This window comes from Meles meles, chromosome 2 (assembly GCF_922984935.1).
Source record: "Meles meles chromosome 2, mMelMel3.1 paternal haplotype, whole genome shotgun sequence".
Classification (NCBI taxonomy): Eukaryota; Metazoa; Chordata; class Mammalia; order Carnivora; family Mustelidae; genus Meles; species Meles meles.
The window spans coordinates 28,971,247-28,988,451 of NC_060067.1; the positions used below are offsets into that span (position 1 = coordinate 28,971,247).

Here is a 17,205-nt window from a genome sequence, read left to right on the forward strand (position 1 = left end):
CTCCAACATGACGAGGGGGACAAGACCAGCTATGGAATTCCAAGTTTGATATCCTTACAGGGCAGGAGTCTGTGTAAAGTCCCACTATGAATTCATATACTTACTTCGTTATTTTTCTAGGGTATCGATCCCTCTCTTTTGAGGCCATGCGGAACACACTTAATCTCTGATCTTTTCAGATGTGGCCAATATTCATGCTTAGAAAGCTGAAGGGTTTCACTGCTAATCCTATGTGGGAGAAAGAACAGCCTGCCTGAAATGTCAAGAATGAAAATCTCTGTGCACATGAGATAGAACAGATGCGACAAAGAGAATACCTTGCTGTAAATAATTCAATGTGCTCTTTAACATTCACGTGCACTAATTGAAAAAAATCCTAAGAACTGTTAAGAAATGCAGCAAGTTGCCAGTGTCTTTTACTAAATGCACTCATTCGCAAAGAAAGATTCTTGAAAACAAAGTTATTCTGGAATATTTTTCTAGTACTGTTGTGTGGAGAAAAAAAAAATCTTTGATTTGAGTGTTCCATTTTGAGTACTTTCAACATTTATAAAGTGGCGCAGTTAGAAGAATGAGATCAATTAGGAGAGAATTCGTTCTGATACAGTATATTTAAAGAAAAACTATGACCTATTTTGATAACCACAGGAAATGACTGAGAAGTCTGATTTCATGGAAATAAGAATGTAGTCCTTTTCCAAGGGACCCCCATTCTTTTAAAGATCGGGGTTTAAAATGTGCATTTGAAAGTTCATCTATGTAGTGGAAAGCGTACTCCCTCCCGTTGGCAACGAAAACTTTGGTTAAACTTTCCAAGAAGTTGGCTAAGCAGGGTTTGGTTTCATTATATCCCAGGGGCCTCTGACATACCAGTGACTAATGTCCACTTCTGTTCATTACAGGGTGACAGCGGTGGGCCCCTTGTTTGCGAGCGGCCTGGAGGACAGTGGACATTATTTGGTTTAACGTCGTGGGGCTCCATCTGCTTTTCCAAAGTCCTGGGGCCCGGAGTTTATAGCAATGTGTCCTACTTCGTCGAATGGATTGAAAGACAAATATACATCCGCACCTTTCTCCTGAACTAATTCCAAAGATGATGCGAGACTTTTGCCAGCTGCACTCAAAGAAAATGGCCTTGTCGACTGTGGAGAGCTTCCTGCAGAGAGCTGTCCAGAGCACTTTTCACGGACAGGGATGCTCAGCGGTACACTGCAAATGTTCATGTTTGTTTTGGTCTAATTTTATTCAGTTTTTTTCAACTTCAGTTTTCTCTTGCTTCAAGTTTAATGACAGTCTTTAAAAAGAAAAAAAAAAAGCAAAGCAAATTTGGTTCTTTTGCCAAGCCTAATCTTGACCATAGCACAAAATAATCAGCTCTGGAATAAGGCAGGTGGTAGGGTAGGAGGTTCTAGAAAATTCTCTTTATTCCAGTGACAAAGAGGACATCAAGATCCAGGCTGACTAATCTTTGCCAGCTTTTGTTTCTCAAGCACAACAGCATAGTGGCAAATTTCAATATTAATATTGGAGGCTTGCTTTTGATTAAGAGCCAAGACAATTTACATGCTTAAATTATTTACTATTACTCAAGTCTGCATAATTCTGAAAACCTATGAAAGACAGTCCGAGGTGGAAGACAAGCGGCATCCATTTAGGTAGCTAAAATGGTAAGACATGCTGAACACAAAGCTACTTGATACCAGCGCTAGCATTTAAGATGATAAGACAGCACGTTCTAAACTTAACTCAAGGATGTAACTTTACAGAGGAGTCTCTGTAGAACCTTCCCTATAGCTGGGATTCCTTCAGCGTGTATCAGTTGGCTGACTGAGACCTCAGTAGCTAGAATATTCCTGGGAAGCATTTTGTTTCACCTGTGTGACAATGAATGGAGATTGATCTTTGCCAAAGGAGAACTTGCTTTAGCCTGGAGAGATTCAGTTTTTGAAAACAAAAATTAAATTGCACCCAACCTCCGATTCAGTATTTTCCAACTTTCCTGTGTTCGCCCATAATGATAAAGTCACGGAAATGCCTCTCAAAGCGCAGTTCAAGTTGGCATATGGAGTAACACATTTTGTAATTTGCCTTGAAATGTGTTTAATATCTGATGTTGCCACATGCTTTTAAGCGCTAGGCCACTTTACGCCCATCAATTTCCAAAGTAACCAGTGGTTAAAAGTATTTTCCTTCCCACTAAAAAGCTTCAAAATATAAATTGTCACACATCAGTAATTTAGTTAGGCATCCATTTTGCAACATCCAAATGCCTTGGGAACAAGGAGGATTCCCCACTAAACACCAGCACCCCAGACTGCCTTGGCATCCCACACAGAGACTTACTGTAATTTTATACCTGCGTTTTGTACTCTTTTCTATGTTTGCACATATTTCAAATTCGAGAAGTCGCCTTGACGCTTCCCATGTTATTCATCTCGTGTTCTGGAGTTTGTATAAACCTCTGGAGAATGTGAAATCCAGCAATGGAATTAGGGTCAGGATTGTGTGAAAGTCTAAGAACACATGTCCGTTCTGTTATAGTTCTGTTAAGTCTGTACCCATACTTCACGTAAAACTGTCAGCCTTGCTCCACTTATGTTCAGGCAAGTATTCCTCCTGTACTTATTCTAAATAACCGTTAATACAGGGTGCCTGGGTGGCTCAGTTGGTCAAGCGACTGCTTTGGCTCAGGTCATGATCCTGGGATCCTGGGATCGAGTCCCATATCTGGCTCTCCCTTCTCTGCGGGAAGCCTGCTTCTCCTTCCCTCTGCCTGCCGCTCCCCCTGATTGTGCTCTCTCTCTGTCAAATAAATAAATAAAATCTTAAAAAAAAAAAAAACCCTTAATACAAATAAAATGGTACAATCCTTTTTTTTAATGGACATGAAGCATGGATAATAGCAAGTCCCAGAAAACCATGCCTCCCACTCTAATAGCTGGCCTCCAGCCGCCGACCAATCCAAATTCACCTGTCGTGTCTCACTGTCCCAGGAACACACCTTTACTTTAGGTGATGGATGGCTTTCTGAAATGAGAGGTTCCTAATAGCTTCAAGTCCCTTACATGTCCAAAGAAGACTTTAATCCTGGTAAGAATGCAAGGAATCTTTCATGTCTGCAGTACATTTTGGGAGCCTGATATAATAATTCTTTCACAGATCTTTTGGGGTAGAATTACGGCAAAAAAATGTAAACTATTAATCAACAAATATAACTAATCAATAAAATGTAAACTATTAATAAACCATGAACCAACAGGAACAATGATACAATGCTTGGTCCCCCGAAATTCGGCAAAATACACGGAATACCAAACACAACAGATCCCATCAGCTTGGGTAACTCTGCGTAAAATTATTTACTTGTGAATGAGACCCTTCGAAGGCTTGATACAGATCCCAAATCTCTTTCACTCAAGGGCCAGATATGTTTCAGAACCCAGAATTTTTCAGAATTTAAAAAATACAATTTAGCACCCAGTAATAAAATACATTTTTATAGCAAAATATCTGGATAATTACATTAAATAAATTGTTTTACATCTGTTTCGGACATTGAATCTGTGCCTAATTTATGAAAAACTTTTCAGTTTCAGAGCTCTTGGGATTTTGGAATTGTGGGTAAGAGACTCATAACACAAACACTCAAGACTTCCTTCTACTTTTACGTATGGGTACTTGACATCTGGGAGACTGACTTTTTCCCTCGGTCCTCTTGGCTTATTCTTTTTACCTTTAGATTCTAACCCTTTATTTATATTCAGGGAATGAATGCCAGCTGCTATGGGGATAACAGATGACAGGACATGACTGGCTTTTCCGCATAAGAAAAGGCCATTACAATATTCTGGGAAAAGGTGGGCTTTGGGATTTTCCTTCTAAGCTCTGGTACCAATTACTGTTGGGCTCAGTCATATGTATAGAAGCAATGATAGTTTTTCATACACATGATTTATTAAACAGTTTATTTTAAAAAATCATTAAAGAGAGCAGAAAGCAACCTCCAACAGCCATGTGGGGTTTTGAAAGTTCTAAAAATCAGTCTCTATGAAAGACTATTTGCGGTAATATCGGTTACCAAAAAAATGTCAGACCAGGACAGAGAGGCAGGAGGAGAAGATAAAGCCCTGAGGATAAGAGATTAATAGTCATAAGACCTTGATAGAGACATAGAACATCAGCATGGAGATTTCGGGAAGGAGATTCTGGGTGGTTAGTGGCTGACGATTTTCAGATGAACAGATACTGAATTTTAAAAGAACTCAACAAAAATAGATGATCTTATAACATCTGGGCTTAGGTGGTAAACTAGTCTCTTTCATTCTAACGAAAGCCAACACACGATTTGCAACAGCAACTAGCTTGCTATCGACATTCCTGTCCTAAAGTGTTTAAAAACAAAGTTTTCTAAGAACCTCATGGAATTCTGCTGAGAATCGCTTGTATTTGTCTCAATGCATAATATCTCATTTTTAAAGGTTACAACTTTGGAGACCTAGTAGGGTACTGTAAAGACTATGAACCCTCAAAATGGTCTCTTGAAGATTGTCTCATTTTGATCAGGCTATTGTAATTTCAGAATATAGGAAATTGCCAAGTGGGCTACAGTAGGCTGATTGTGTCTGCCCTACCCATGGCCTGTTTCCCAGCTGACATCTGCACAGAGACAGACCTCATACAAGGCCTTCTCTTGACCAAAAGCTGAGAAAGCATATTCCTGTCAAACCCTGGCACCCGTCTGCCCACTCCCCATGAAGACCCTGCCTCAAGGAACACTGACATGAGCAGAGAGGTCTGCCTTACATGGGCAGTCAGATGACCAAAGGCATCTTCCTGGAGGAAATAAAAAGCTATTAATAATCACTAACCACATTTTCAACAGTACAGTTATTATCCTATTTTAGGTACACGGTCATTTAAAAGGCTCTTTGGAGTTTTTCCTCTGGAAATTAACCATTTATAACTTTTTTTTTCCCATGTGGAAATCTCTTCTGTGTTCTAACTCATCTAAAAACTACTTTTTCTTCATGAGAGAAAATTCAGATTGGAGTCTGCTCGCTGAAAGCATTTTCCTGGAATCGGAGATCTCCCAATAAAATAAATATATCTCAAATGAATCCCTTAAGAACGTTTGCACATCTAAGACAATTAAAATGCTTTTACGAAATCCAAAAAGTTTCATAAAAGCATTTGATTCAGAATGAAATATTTCACCTCCCTAAACTCAGTTCAGGCCCAACTGCAACCTCTCAAATGTATCTACAAACAAGGAAGGTCATCACATTGGTTTTTCCGGGCACAGAAGAATCCTCGTGTCTCTTAGGGAAAAAGCCACCTGGTTCTTGCTTGACAGAGGTGCCTCTTCAAAGTCCCTCTTTCTTTGTTTTGTTTTGTTTTGTTTTGTTTTTTTTAGCCCTCTGAGGGCCCCACAATCCCTGAGGCCTTAGTTTCACAGAAGTCTGAGTCCAAAGCAGTTTCATGTACTGATAAGCTCCCTTGCTCGACAGCACAGGACGGTGCTGACATCATCGCCAAGGCAGCAGACAGGCCAGACGTGGCGCTCTTCTCTGACTTTGCAGCTGAATGGTCAGCGCACTGGGATGGCGCGCAGCCCAGCGTTCCGGCCCCTCTCCACTTCTTGAGAGCTTCAGTCCTCTCCTCTGGAGTCAGTCTGTCCAAGTGCTGAGCCCTCTGAACTGGGGACGGAAACAGGGATCCCTGAAGAACTCGGTATGTAAACCTAGGTTCCAAAAAGCATCACAGAATTAGAGTCACCGCAAACGCGGCATGGGACACAGTAAGTACTCACCAACTGGGAAAAGTGCAAGTTTTCTAGGGCTACTGGGACACGTCACTGCACACTTGTCCCTTTCGGTCCCCGTGGGCAGCGTGGATGCTGGATAGCACCGCCATCCACCCTGTGGGTCTCCCACCCATCTAGGCCATTAGATGGGGTCCTCCATGGGGCTTCCCGACACAACCCCATCTCTTTCCCTGGTGGCCGCTGAGGTGGCTGAAGGGATCCATGTCACAGACCTAATCTCCTCCGCCTTTGGCTGTCCAGCCACAGGGCTGTCCTCTCTAGAGCATATTCCCAAAGCCAATCTCTTCGTTTTCACAACTTTTGAAATCTACATAGGCAGAGAATTTCTCAAATCTAATTTCTCTGGGTTTAACAGACTTTCCCTCAATCTTTTTTTTTTTTTTTTTTTTTTTTAACTCTAAGCAGCAAGAAGAGACCAGGCCAGACCTTCAACACTAAATATCCAAGGTCATAGTTTCCAAAGTCTGCTTTCCACATAACGGGAAAACCCACTTCGGCTGTTTTCTGCCACTATAGTGCCAAAATCCCCCTTCCCGCAAATTTCCAGCAACACGTTCCTCCTTTCTTTCAGACCCCTCACCGGCGGTGCCTGTGACATTCCCGTTTCTAGCAGGATCCTATTTAAGACCATATATGTATTTTCTAAGAAGATATGGTTTTCTCCGCTTGGCTGCTTCTCACTTCCTCCTGAATCTCCACCAGCAGGAACGTCGATATCCATGATCATTCGAGAATTTTTCCATCATGTACCTTTACATCCTTCCAGTCCCTGCCTGTTACCCAGTTTTAAAGCCACCTTCACATTTTCCAGCATTTGTTAGAACACTGGGGGTGGCAATCTTTCTCCCAGGGGGCCAGACAGTAATACTTCAGGCTAAGCGAGCCAGATCGTCTCTCGGTTGGAACCGTTCGACTCTGTTGCTGTAATGAAACTCAGCCAGAGATAATACAGGAATGAGTGTGTCTACAGTCCAACAGAACTTTATTACTTTTAAAAACGGGCAGCAGGCCAGAGCTGGCCTGTGAGTCAGTTCATCAACTCTGTTCGAGAATAATCTAAAATCACCATTTTGACCCTCATATCCGGTTTTAGAAGGTAGAACAACTATGTGGCACGGTGTTTCCAGCTAAAAAGATAAATGTTATGAGAGCTACAGATGAAAAAAGCCATGCATACTTCTTAGCCATCTCCATCCCGTACAACACTAGAAATTCAAGTTAAAGTAAAATGGGAAAGATAACTCAGAGACAGGAGGGACGTTTTCAGTGCTGCCAGGCTGTACAGAGACCACGACTTGTCTCTCAGTACACATCCTCCCTGCTTCTCTTTTTAGAAACTCTCAGATTTTTGCCACTCCGACTCGACATACTGAGGTCCCAGTTAATGGGATATGGCAATGACATGCAGCTTCTGGGTCATGCCGTTACAAAGAAAAAGAAAAAAAAAAAATCCACACAGGAGGAAATCGGCTTGAGTTCCGTTTTCTCTTCTCGTCCCTCCTGCAGGCAGGGATGTGGGGGAGCTGGGTGAGTCATCTCCAATCATGCCAACGAGGGCAGCATCCGTGGGAGTTGGCGGAACAAAAAGTCAGAGGAAAGGATCCTCAGATAACCCTGTGGGTGAAGCTGCTCTATCTCTGGGGAATGGCAACCCGATGAGAATTTTCCATGAGAGAGAAATCTCTCTTCTGGGTTGCCTGAACCATATTTGCTTTCTGGTCAAAGAATTAAAACCCATGCCCTCAGGAGGATGTGGACTGACTTCTCCATTGGTAAGTGGGATGGTCTGCCATCTGTTCTCAGCAGTCACCGAAGCCCTCCAAGCCTCTGACCTCACTGCCCCTCTCGCGGATAAAACCCCGTACCTGGGCAGAAGGGCGACGCAGGTTGTGAGGACACAAACCAGGTAGAACACGGGGTCCAGCATGTGCTCCTGCATAATCCAGTAGGGGTTGGACGGTGGATTGCATGTGACGCACAGGGCTCCGAAAACCAAGGCAAAGAAAAAATAAGACAAGAGGCTGCCCACAGTGACCAGCATGTGGATCCAGGTCTGTAAGACAGGAAGGCGGGGAAATGAACACTCTCACCCACAGGGCTCTGCGTCCCCACGAAGTCTGCTCTGTTGAAGAGACCACGTGTCTGAGCAATGAATGAACGGTGTCACGACCCTTCATGAGCAAAACAGAAAACAGCAAGGAGATTCGAGCACCTTCCATGGAGAGTTCACACCTCTGTTTCAATTTTGTAAAACAAAGTCAAATGCCAAAAGGTTACTTTTGATGATGATTCTATTTTATATTGTTCAATGCACCATGAGCTGTTTGGATTCTCTCTCTTTTTTTTTTAAATACTGTCACTAATTGGCCTGTACCTTCATTAAGGTAGTATTTCAATCCTCGAATGTTACCCATTCACGAGACTGGTAGACATTACTGTTGTTCACCGATATTCTAATTTCCTCCCACTGTAAGCATCTGGAAGGATCACATTTCTTCGCCCCCTTGAAATTAAGCACGGCCATGCACCCTGCTTTGACCAGTGAAATGTGAGTGGAAGGGACATTAAAAAAAAGTTCACGTTAGGGGCGCCTGGGTGGCTCAGTCAGTTAAAGCCTCCGCCTTCAGCTCAGGTCATGGTCCCAGGGTCCTGGGATTGAGCCCCGCATTAGGCTCCCCACTCAACAGGGAGCCTGCTTCCTCCTCTGTCTCTCTCTGCCTGCCTCTCTGCCTACTTGTGATCTTTGTCTGTCAAATAAATAAATAAAATCTTTAAAAAAAAAAAAAGTTCACGTTAGACACACAGAGGAGCTGGTATGCAATTTTTCATGCTGTCTCCTTTCTTTCCATGATGACCAAGGAGTTCCTCCTTGGGGATGATTCCAGACGACAGAGCTACAAGATACCGCCTAGGGCACTGAGCTGTCCCCTCAGAGGACGACTGCCCTGGGGCTCTGTGGAACCTCCTTCGCGTATCACACTTTAACCTAGTCACCTTTGTTATCTACGCACAGCTTGGAATTTTTCTTAGCATTTTTCTGAAACTGGCTTCCTATTTAAGTAGCTTCATTGAGAAGGAAAAGCAGATCACTACCTTAAATGTAGTGTTCCCGTTACCTGTCATCAGAGTGCTGAGTCTAGAGTCTGATCTGTGTGACAGAGGGCAGCGCTCATAGTCCGAGGTACAAAGGAGAATCACGTAGTAGTCAGTGCTCTTTAGTGGAGGGCAAGTACCACCTAAAATCCCAATGTATTCCCTAGGAGAGTGTGCTATGCTTTTGGGGGGACGCACTGCCTTTATCATTTTCTAAGGTTAGAATTTTCAAACGAGATCCAATGATCTCCTTTTCCCTCTTCACTTGCGAAGTACTTCCCCTCAGTAGGTCTCTTCACAAGAGACACAAACACTGCTCTTTTTTTTTTTTAATAAAATGTACAAACTGCTCAGAAAATGTGGGCTAACTCCTGATAATCATCATGCCTCTAAAACGAGGATCTCTCATTTTTTCTTTCTTCCTCAAATATCTTTCCTTCTCATTGAACCCTACAGCCTGATTTTTTTTTTCCTCTTAAGATGGATTTTTGGCAAGGGAGATAGCAACGTGCTGGAGCTGAGCATTTCCATAAATTGATACAGTCACAGTCAGGAGGCTCCGGGTGAGAGAAGGTGGGGAGGTGGGAGGCACAGATGAGATGAGGAGCCGGAGCATGAAGGAAGCCGCCTCACATCCTCAGAGTGGCTGACTCTTCCTGACAAGGGACCGTCGGAGGCAGTGAGCACTAGCCTCCCCGGGCATGAGAAAAAGGGCTTAATGATGCGACCTTGACGTAACAGACACTGCTCTCCTGGGCACCTGGCTCTCACGCTCCCGCTTCCTAGTGAGGCTCCCCGGCACCGTGCGCGACCTCGGCACCACTGCCCTCCTCTAACCAAAGCCCAGCCCTGAAGCTAAGGAGACAGAATTCTGTCCCCAGGGATGAAACTTGGGGCACAATGAGGCAAGAGCAGAAAGAAAAGGACTTCAACCAAGTCTGAGCAGAGTAGGGCAAGCCTGGCCACTAGTTTGTTCCCTGGATGTCCGGAGCCACTCTGGTTCCTCAGGACAGTTTGGTTTGGTTTGACGATGGTTCTTCAATATATCTTAATAACTTTCCTATTTGCTCATAACCAGTGAACCCAAACCGACACACTTTATGTGCTGGACCCTTTGGAACACTACTAAATGTCAGAACCCATGACAATTCCTTAGGTAGTGACCCCAAGTGCCTACAAAATTGTATAAAATTAAATCAAATAGATGTTAAAACAAACAATGCCAAAAAATTTAGTTCTAGAGTTCCCTTTACTCTCCCTCGCTGGTATTTTCAGATTTTTAACCTTTTACTGCACTTTAGGCTGGTACACTTTGATTACAGCAGGTTATAAGCAAGGCAAGTAGTGCCAAAAATATTCTTTAGAAATTATGATGCTTTAGAAATTATTATAATTTTATAATATAACTGCACCTAACATTTAAACTATAACCTCATTCGGCTATTTTTGTTTGAAATGCATTCACTACCAAGAAGGTAAATATACCCCAAAGACTGGTTAGTCATTTAATCATTTGTCTATCCATGCAAACATTTTTGAGTACCTACAGTGTGTCCGTCCGGTCCTAGATTCTGGTATACGGTGATTAACAAACATGGACCCTGCCCATCACAGAGATTATAGTCTAATGCAGAAGACACGAGTCAGATACTCACATAACTGATGAATAATAAGTTATTATTGGGGCGATATAGAAGAACAAGAGGATGGTATGAAAAAATTAGGTTAGGGAAGGGCTCTTGGAGCCATTCTTGCTGAGACCGAAAAGTGTAAGTGAGCGGGGTCAAGTGCAAAGAGCCAAGGGAAGAGGAAGGATACTCCCCTCAGAAGATATGGTAAATGCTAAGGACCCGATGTGGTCATGAGCGCACAGTATCTGATTCGCTCGAGGAAGGACAGTGGGGCTCCAGCTCATGAAAAAGTGGAAATGTGACTGGAGAGAAAAGTAGAAGCATCACTGCATGAAGTCTTGAAGGCCAACTTAGGGCTTTTTCATTTTACTCCCAGTACAATGAGAAATCACTGAAGGGTCTTACCCAAAGGACAGCAACAAGGTAAGATTTGTGTTTCAAAAGGATGATTCTGGTTGTTTTGTAGAGGATGGCTGGAGGATTCTAGAGTAGAGGTGGACAGGAGGTCAAAGGGGCTGTAGCAATGGTCCCGGAAGTGGCTATAGCAAAGGCAATGGCAATGGCAATGGGTTATGAGCATAAAGAATCAGAGGTGGTTTATTCTCCAGAGATGGGTGGAATGTTCTTCATCTGCAAAGGAAGGTTTACAACAAAGCTCTCACTATCTGAATCCTACACATTAGCTTGGCTGCAGAGAGCTACCAAACAATCATTTTGATGAAAAGAATTAACTATCATTAAGTCAGCAACAAGGTAAAAAAAAAAAAAAAAAAAAGACCTAGATTTAAATGAATGGTAAAAATTCTGGAGGGAAGAAAATATAGTTTCTTTTTGTAACATGAGACATTTTATTGTAATAAAACCATCACTTACATCAGTATACGAGGATCATGGCACAGTGCCTCTCTTTAGTTGAGTTGAAGGCATTAGCATGATCTCGAAGAATGTTGGTCATTGAAAGGTAACTGTTTCTCCAGCTTGACTCATGCCTCCCTGAACCATCCACCAAGGATACCACCAAGAAGCCGGGTATTTTCTACTTTCCCTGGCTTTACATCAATCTCAACATAATGGCACTCAACAGTCAACAAGGGAGCCGCCATGAATCATCCTTCATATTTGGTATCATGACTCCTCTCGTTACCATTTGTCTTTCTAGGCATTTAGGGTTTAGTATAGTCACTGCTAATAGAAGACATTTCCCCAAGCAGTTTCAGGCTATTTCAGAGGCAGGAAAACCACTCACCAAGCTCTTGCTCTCAATCACCAGGTGGAGGATAATGATGAACAGAGCAGCTGTGTTCAGGGGGTTTCCAAATGCAAAGATGTCAATGTCTGAGCCCTGGTAGGTCTACGAAGAGAGGACAATGGGCGGTGATCTTGGAGAGTTGTCATACTCAGTGGTTTGAGTATCATCCCTTTACTTTATAGCTCAACTGAGGATGGAGTCCCCTCTTCAATGTTGCTAATAAGGGATCATTTAGGATACACTTGAACATTTCTGAAAGAGAGACCGACTCTTGGGCCATCCCATCTTTGAACTTTTTCAGTTGGAATGCCTCTTTATCCTGAGTCATAATTCATCTTCCTGGAAACTTTTACTTACACTTCTGGTTCTTTGAGGTAGAGAAAAATATCAAGTATTTCCCATGTAATAGAACTGCCAAACCCTGAGGCAGCTATTCAGGCTATCCTGAGGGGCGCCGGGTGGCTCAGCTGGTTGAGCATCTCTTTTATTTTCAGCTCAAGTCGTGATCTTGGAGTCCGGGGATTGAGCCCTGAGTTGGGCTCTGTGCTCAGCACAGTCTGCTTGGGATTCCCTCTCCCTCTCCCTCTGCTTGTGCTCATTCTCTCTCTCTCTCCCCCAAAAAAACAAACAAACAAAAAGGCTATCTTAAGTGTATATCTCTGCTAAGTAAATACCCCCTCCTCTCCTATGTATATGTCCTTAAAGTATTCTTCCAAGGACACAATTTTCTACTCGCTCTCTTCTGCATACCTTCAGATTGCCTTATCTGCATTCCTCTTGAAATGTAGTATGCCCAGAATACTCTAGCAAGCAAATTCAAGTCATTTTATTTAAATAAAGAAGAACAGAGGTTATTAACTTAGAAATTATCCTTTTTTTTTTCATTCTTAAAAAATACTGTGCTTTTGTTAACACCCATCCATGATCAGACCAGTGTTTTCTTCTGGGTAAGGGGTATATGGGTGGGCAGTTAGATTATGCAGCTTTGTGCTTGGTTTTTGCCTGAATTTTAAAATTCATTTTTAATACATGTTTTGTTTAGCCACATTTCTTCTATTTTTCACCTATAAAACAGGTTTTTTTAGTTTTAGAGAGACTATTTATAAGAACTTATATTTAATACTATAAAGATCATCCTAATGGATTTAGCCCAGCACTCCCTAATAACTGATTTCATATTCTGACTTTGCCTCTCTGATTTTGACTCATCTCATTACATGCCTGGACTCTCAATTTTATCCAGGTCATTTACAAAAACTATCAAGCAGCCAAGGGCTAAAAAGGAGACTCACGAGGAGTTAGCTATGTACTTCTCTCCGAATTTAATCCATGGTCTAACATATTTGGGGGGGGGACGTTATAATTTAGTCGGTTAATGATCAACTTGACCAAATGAACAAGATACCCTAAAATATATCCATTCTATATGCTGATACCAGCAACAAAGAAGCATCACGGATTCATTAATAACACACACTTTGAATGAATAAGGACTCACACAGTAAGGCACAAAAAAGCAGACCAGGCTTTGATAAAAGGCATCCAACAAGGTGATCCAGAAGGTAAGGGGTAAGTATGCCTGAAAATGAAAAGAGACATTGTGGAGGGATTAACAAGAGTCAAAGCAAAGTCAAGGAACAACAGAAGCCAATAATTATTTTTGCTTCTCTGAGAAGATTATATTCCTTTATTCTCTCACTCACAAAATAGGTGGGATTTGTAAACAGTGGTAGAAGAATATGGTATGACGTTGAGCAATTGGTTAAAAAAAAAAATCCATGGGGGACTTCTCTTCAACTCATGTCACTTTTATCATTGGATCAACTTTAAATCTACTTGAAATAGGGATAGTAGTACTGAGTTTCCATTTCCTATTGATCAGAAAGTGCAGTTTCAAAAACTACTCCAAACCCTCCACTTGTCTCCCATTCTCCTTCAACAACTCTCTGTATGAATGACCGAATAACCACCTAACTGACTTGTTTGCTTCTTCTCCTATGCCTAATCCAGTCTTCTACAGCAGTCAGAAGGTTCTTAAAGGTTATAATCAGGTCATGCCATCTCCCTAATTAATCAAACTGACCCCCTCCAATGCCTCCAATGACTTCCAGCTGCATTCCAATACAATTTGAGTTCCTTCCCACGGCTAGTAATGTCTTGGAGGATCTGCCTGCTGGAGTCCCTGCTATCCAGGGTCCTACCCTCCCATTTTTACCCTCATCCACTACGATCCCACTGCAGGCACCTTCTGTTCTTCAAACTTGCCAGACCCATTCTTTTCCCGGGGCTTCCCCTGTGTTCTCTGCCTGGATTCTTTGCCCTGGACCTCCCACGTGACCCACACTTCATTCACATCCCAGACTGGTCTAAGAGTTATGCCCATCCCACTACTTACTACCATGGCATCTGTAGAAATCTCTCATCACCATCGGTGATAATAATAAACATTATTTGTTTATTTAATGATTTTCCAGTTCTTTTAACAGAATGCACACTTCATAGAGTGGGGGTTTGATTTTTTTATTCAAGTGAAAAAACAGTACCTGGTATCTAACAAGTACTCAATACATATTTGTTGGATAAATAAACTATTCCTATATAACTTTTCATGTGCTGAACTGTTCTAACCAAAAGCGTATAGAAAAAAAGAGAAAAGTTCAAGTAGAGACATTAATCAAATGATGGAAAAGAGGTTTTCTTTTTTCCTTTTGATGATCAGTAGATATCTATTGAATGAATGCATATTTTAGAATAATGTTTGTTACTTGGGTTGTATTTGTTAACATCAATTTCAAAAACAGTTATTGATACACTTTCTTTTGTGTTCCTTAAGTCTTATATTACTGCTTTCCTCCGAGTTCACATCTTAAGACATGGGAAAAGGGAAGGATGGAGGAAAGATTTAGGTACCAGATGGAAGCATTTCCACTCTTGATAAAAATGGCTCATAGTTTTTAGCAACTGCTATTAAAACTACTGTTCAAATAAAGACTTAGTATACATAGTAATTCCCGAGATCCTTTTGGGGATTCCAACTGCCATAAGAAGTCAAACTCTCTCTCTCTTCACAGATGACGTGATACTTTATGTGCAAACCCCAAAAGACTCCACCCCCAAACTACCAGAACTCACACAGCAATTCAGCAAGGCGGCAGGATACAGAATCAATGCACAGAAATCAGCTGCTTGTCCATATACTAACAATATAAGTGTAGGAAGAGAGATTAAGGAATCAGTTCCATTCACAATAGTAACAAAAACCGTTAAGATACCTTAACCTAAAGAGGTAAAGGCTCTATACTCTAGAAACTACAGAACACTTATGAAAAAAATTGAGGAACACACAAAAAGATGGAAAAACATTCCATGCATGGAGTGGAAGAATAAACACTGTTAAAATGTCTATCCTCCCTAGAGCAATTCACACTTTCAGTGCCATCCCTATTAAAATACCATTGGCATTTTTCAAAGAGCTGGAACAAAGAAATCCTAAAATTTGTACAGAACCAGAAAAGACCCCAAATCGCCAATGGAAGGATGAAAAAAGAAAAACAAAGCTGGGGGCATCACGTTGCCTGATTTCAAGCTGTATTACAAAACTGTGATCACCAAGACAGCATGCTATTGGCACAAAAACAGAATAGAGACTCCAGAAATGGACCCTCCAAATAATATTGGACAAAGCAGGAAAAAATGTCCAATGGAAAAAAGACAGTCTCTTCAATAAGTGGTGCTGGGAAAATTGGACAGCTACATAGAGAAGAATGAAACTGGACCATTCCCTTGTACCATAAACAAAGATAACTCAAAATGGATGAAAGACCTCAGTGTTAGACAGGAATCCATCAACATCTTATTAACTCTTTGTTGACGTTGGAAAACAGGTTTTCAAACAAGAGCCACCTCTGCCTGAAAACTGACATGTGTGCACAAGGATTCTGAGGTTGCTTTCAGACCAGGAGGAATAACAGAGGGCTATGGTTTCCTAGTGATATTTACCACGGACAAAAATGGCAATACATGTATTATAACCTTAAGCTAGTCTTCTATTTTTGTAATGTGTTCTCAGTCTTATTTCCTCCCAAATGTGAAATGGGATGACATTTTCTTGGAAATAGCCAATTGCCTTCTAAATAACAAAGTTTTATGAATACACAAATTCCCCACATAAGTTTTTCTATTCTTCAACAGACTGCCATTAGAATTTTAAAATCTATTCCTTAAAAAAAAAAAAAAAAAACTCTTCATCCTCTGGAAAATCAAAGCGACGAGGATTTGTTGATTCTAATATTGTTACTGTTACTGTTCCTTTTCCCTGTATTTTCTTTTACTAGTTCCTCCTTAAAGATGATGGGACGTTTTACCTTTCTTCATCCAAAGGTTCATAAAAATCTACACAGAAGAACGATCAAATTACAGAAGAAATTTGTGGAAGAATCAAAGGGGCAATCAAAATGCCACTAGACAAGAGAGAAAAACGTGGGGGATAAGCTAAAATTTAACTTTGTGCTTCTGGAGGAATGGTAGTTGATCAAAAAACCTATAGCAAAAACGGCAAAAGCGCAATTAATCCCCAGTCATGTGAGTAAGGGGACTCTGGAAGCAAAGGAGAGGAAAAGATAAATGAGAGGCTAGAGAGAAGAGCTCATGGGATCTCCTGGAATCTGAAAGGGAAAACGTGGACACAAAGTCAAAGCCAGGAAAGGCAACTGTGGCTGAGGAGAGATGGCGAAAAGAGGATTGCTTCTCGGGAGGGAGGCCTCTGCCTTCCAGATCATCTCCTTTGGGGAGAGATTTTGTAACCCTGAAGGCAGGAAGTGGCGCAAGCATAAAACAGAATTTGTTTGAAGGCCAAGTTCAAAGAAAGGACAACTCTTCTGGAAGGTAAACTCAATGAAACCCATGACCTTATATCAATAGCCACATGCTGGGAATCCACCTGCTACTACCATGTATTATGAAACCGGCCAGCTTGGTAGAACAATGTATGCAAAGGATTGATAACAGGACTCAACAACAGGAACAGTGACCTCAAGTCTTCCAAGGATAAGAACCAATCATGGTCTGTACAAATGGGTTTTTAAAAACAAGCTCTAAAAACTCTGAAGGGCCCCCCCTCACCTCTCTTTCCCCAACAGACTTAGAATTTAATTTAGGTCGGGGGTACAAGAAAACGTTCATTAATATTAATACTATTCCTGCACCCTGGCCTTGAACTTTAAGTCAGACCTGATTCCTCTAGGAAAACCCCATTTAGTTCCTTGATCTGAATGGACTGGATGATATTAAAGGATCATGAGAATTTCTTCTTCCCTGAAAGTTGGACGTGCGACTTCTCTGTGTTGGCTGTGGCAGGTAGCCTGCGGACATTAAGTTACTCCCCAGCCTGGAAAGGAAGTTCAAGTCAG

General features: G+C 41.7%; 2 protein-coding genes across 5 annotated transcripts in view; one reads left to right on the forward strand and one right to left on the reverse strand.

Moving 5' to 3' along the window:
- CORIN (corin, serine peptidase) overlaps positions 1 to 2,749 on the forward strand; it is a 256,736-nt gene extending 253,987 nt beyond the window's left edge. Inside the window, 1 exon segment of the mRNA XM_045984999.1 lies at positions 903 to 2,749. Coding sequence (XP_045840955.1) covers positions 903 to 1,085 — 183 coding nt within the window. The 3' untranslated portion in view covers positions 1,086 to 2,749.
- Positions 2,750 to 3,340: 591 nt separating this feature from the next.
- The window catches only part of ATP10D (ATPase phospholipid transporting 10D (putative)), a 108,616-nt gene continuing 94,751 nt past the window's right edge, over positions 3,341 to 17,205 (reverse strand). For all 4 annotated transcript variants that reach the window (XM_045997778.1, XM_045997777.1, XM_045997779.1 and 1 more), the window contains exons 20-23: positions 13,296 to 13,376; positions 11,795 to 11,899; positions 7,690 to 7,877; positions 3,341 to 5,740 (exon numbers count right to left, since the gene is read on the reverse strand). In XM_045997778.1, coding sequence (XP_045853734.1) covers positions 5,410 to 5,740; positions 7,690 to 7,877; positions 11,795 to 11,899; positions 13,296 to 13,376 — 705 coding nt within the window. In that variant the 3' untranslated portion in view covers positions 3,341 to 5,409. The remainder of the gene's footprint in view (positions 5,741 to 7,689; positions 7,878 to 11,794; positions 11,900 to 13,295; positions 13,377 to 17,205) is intronic.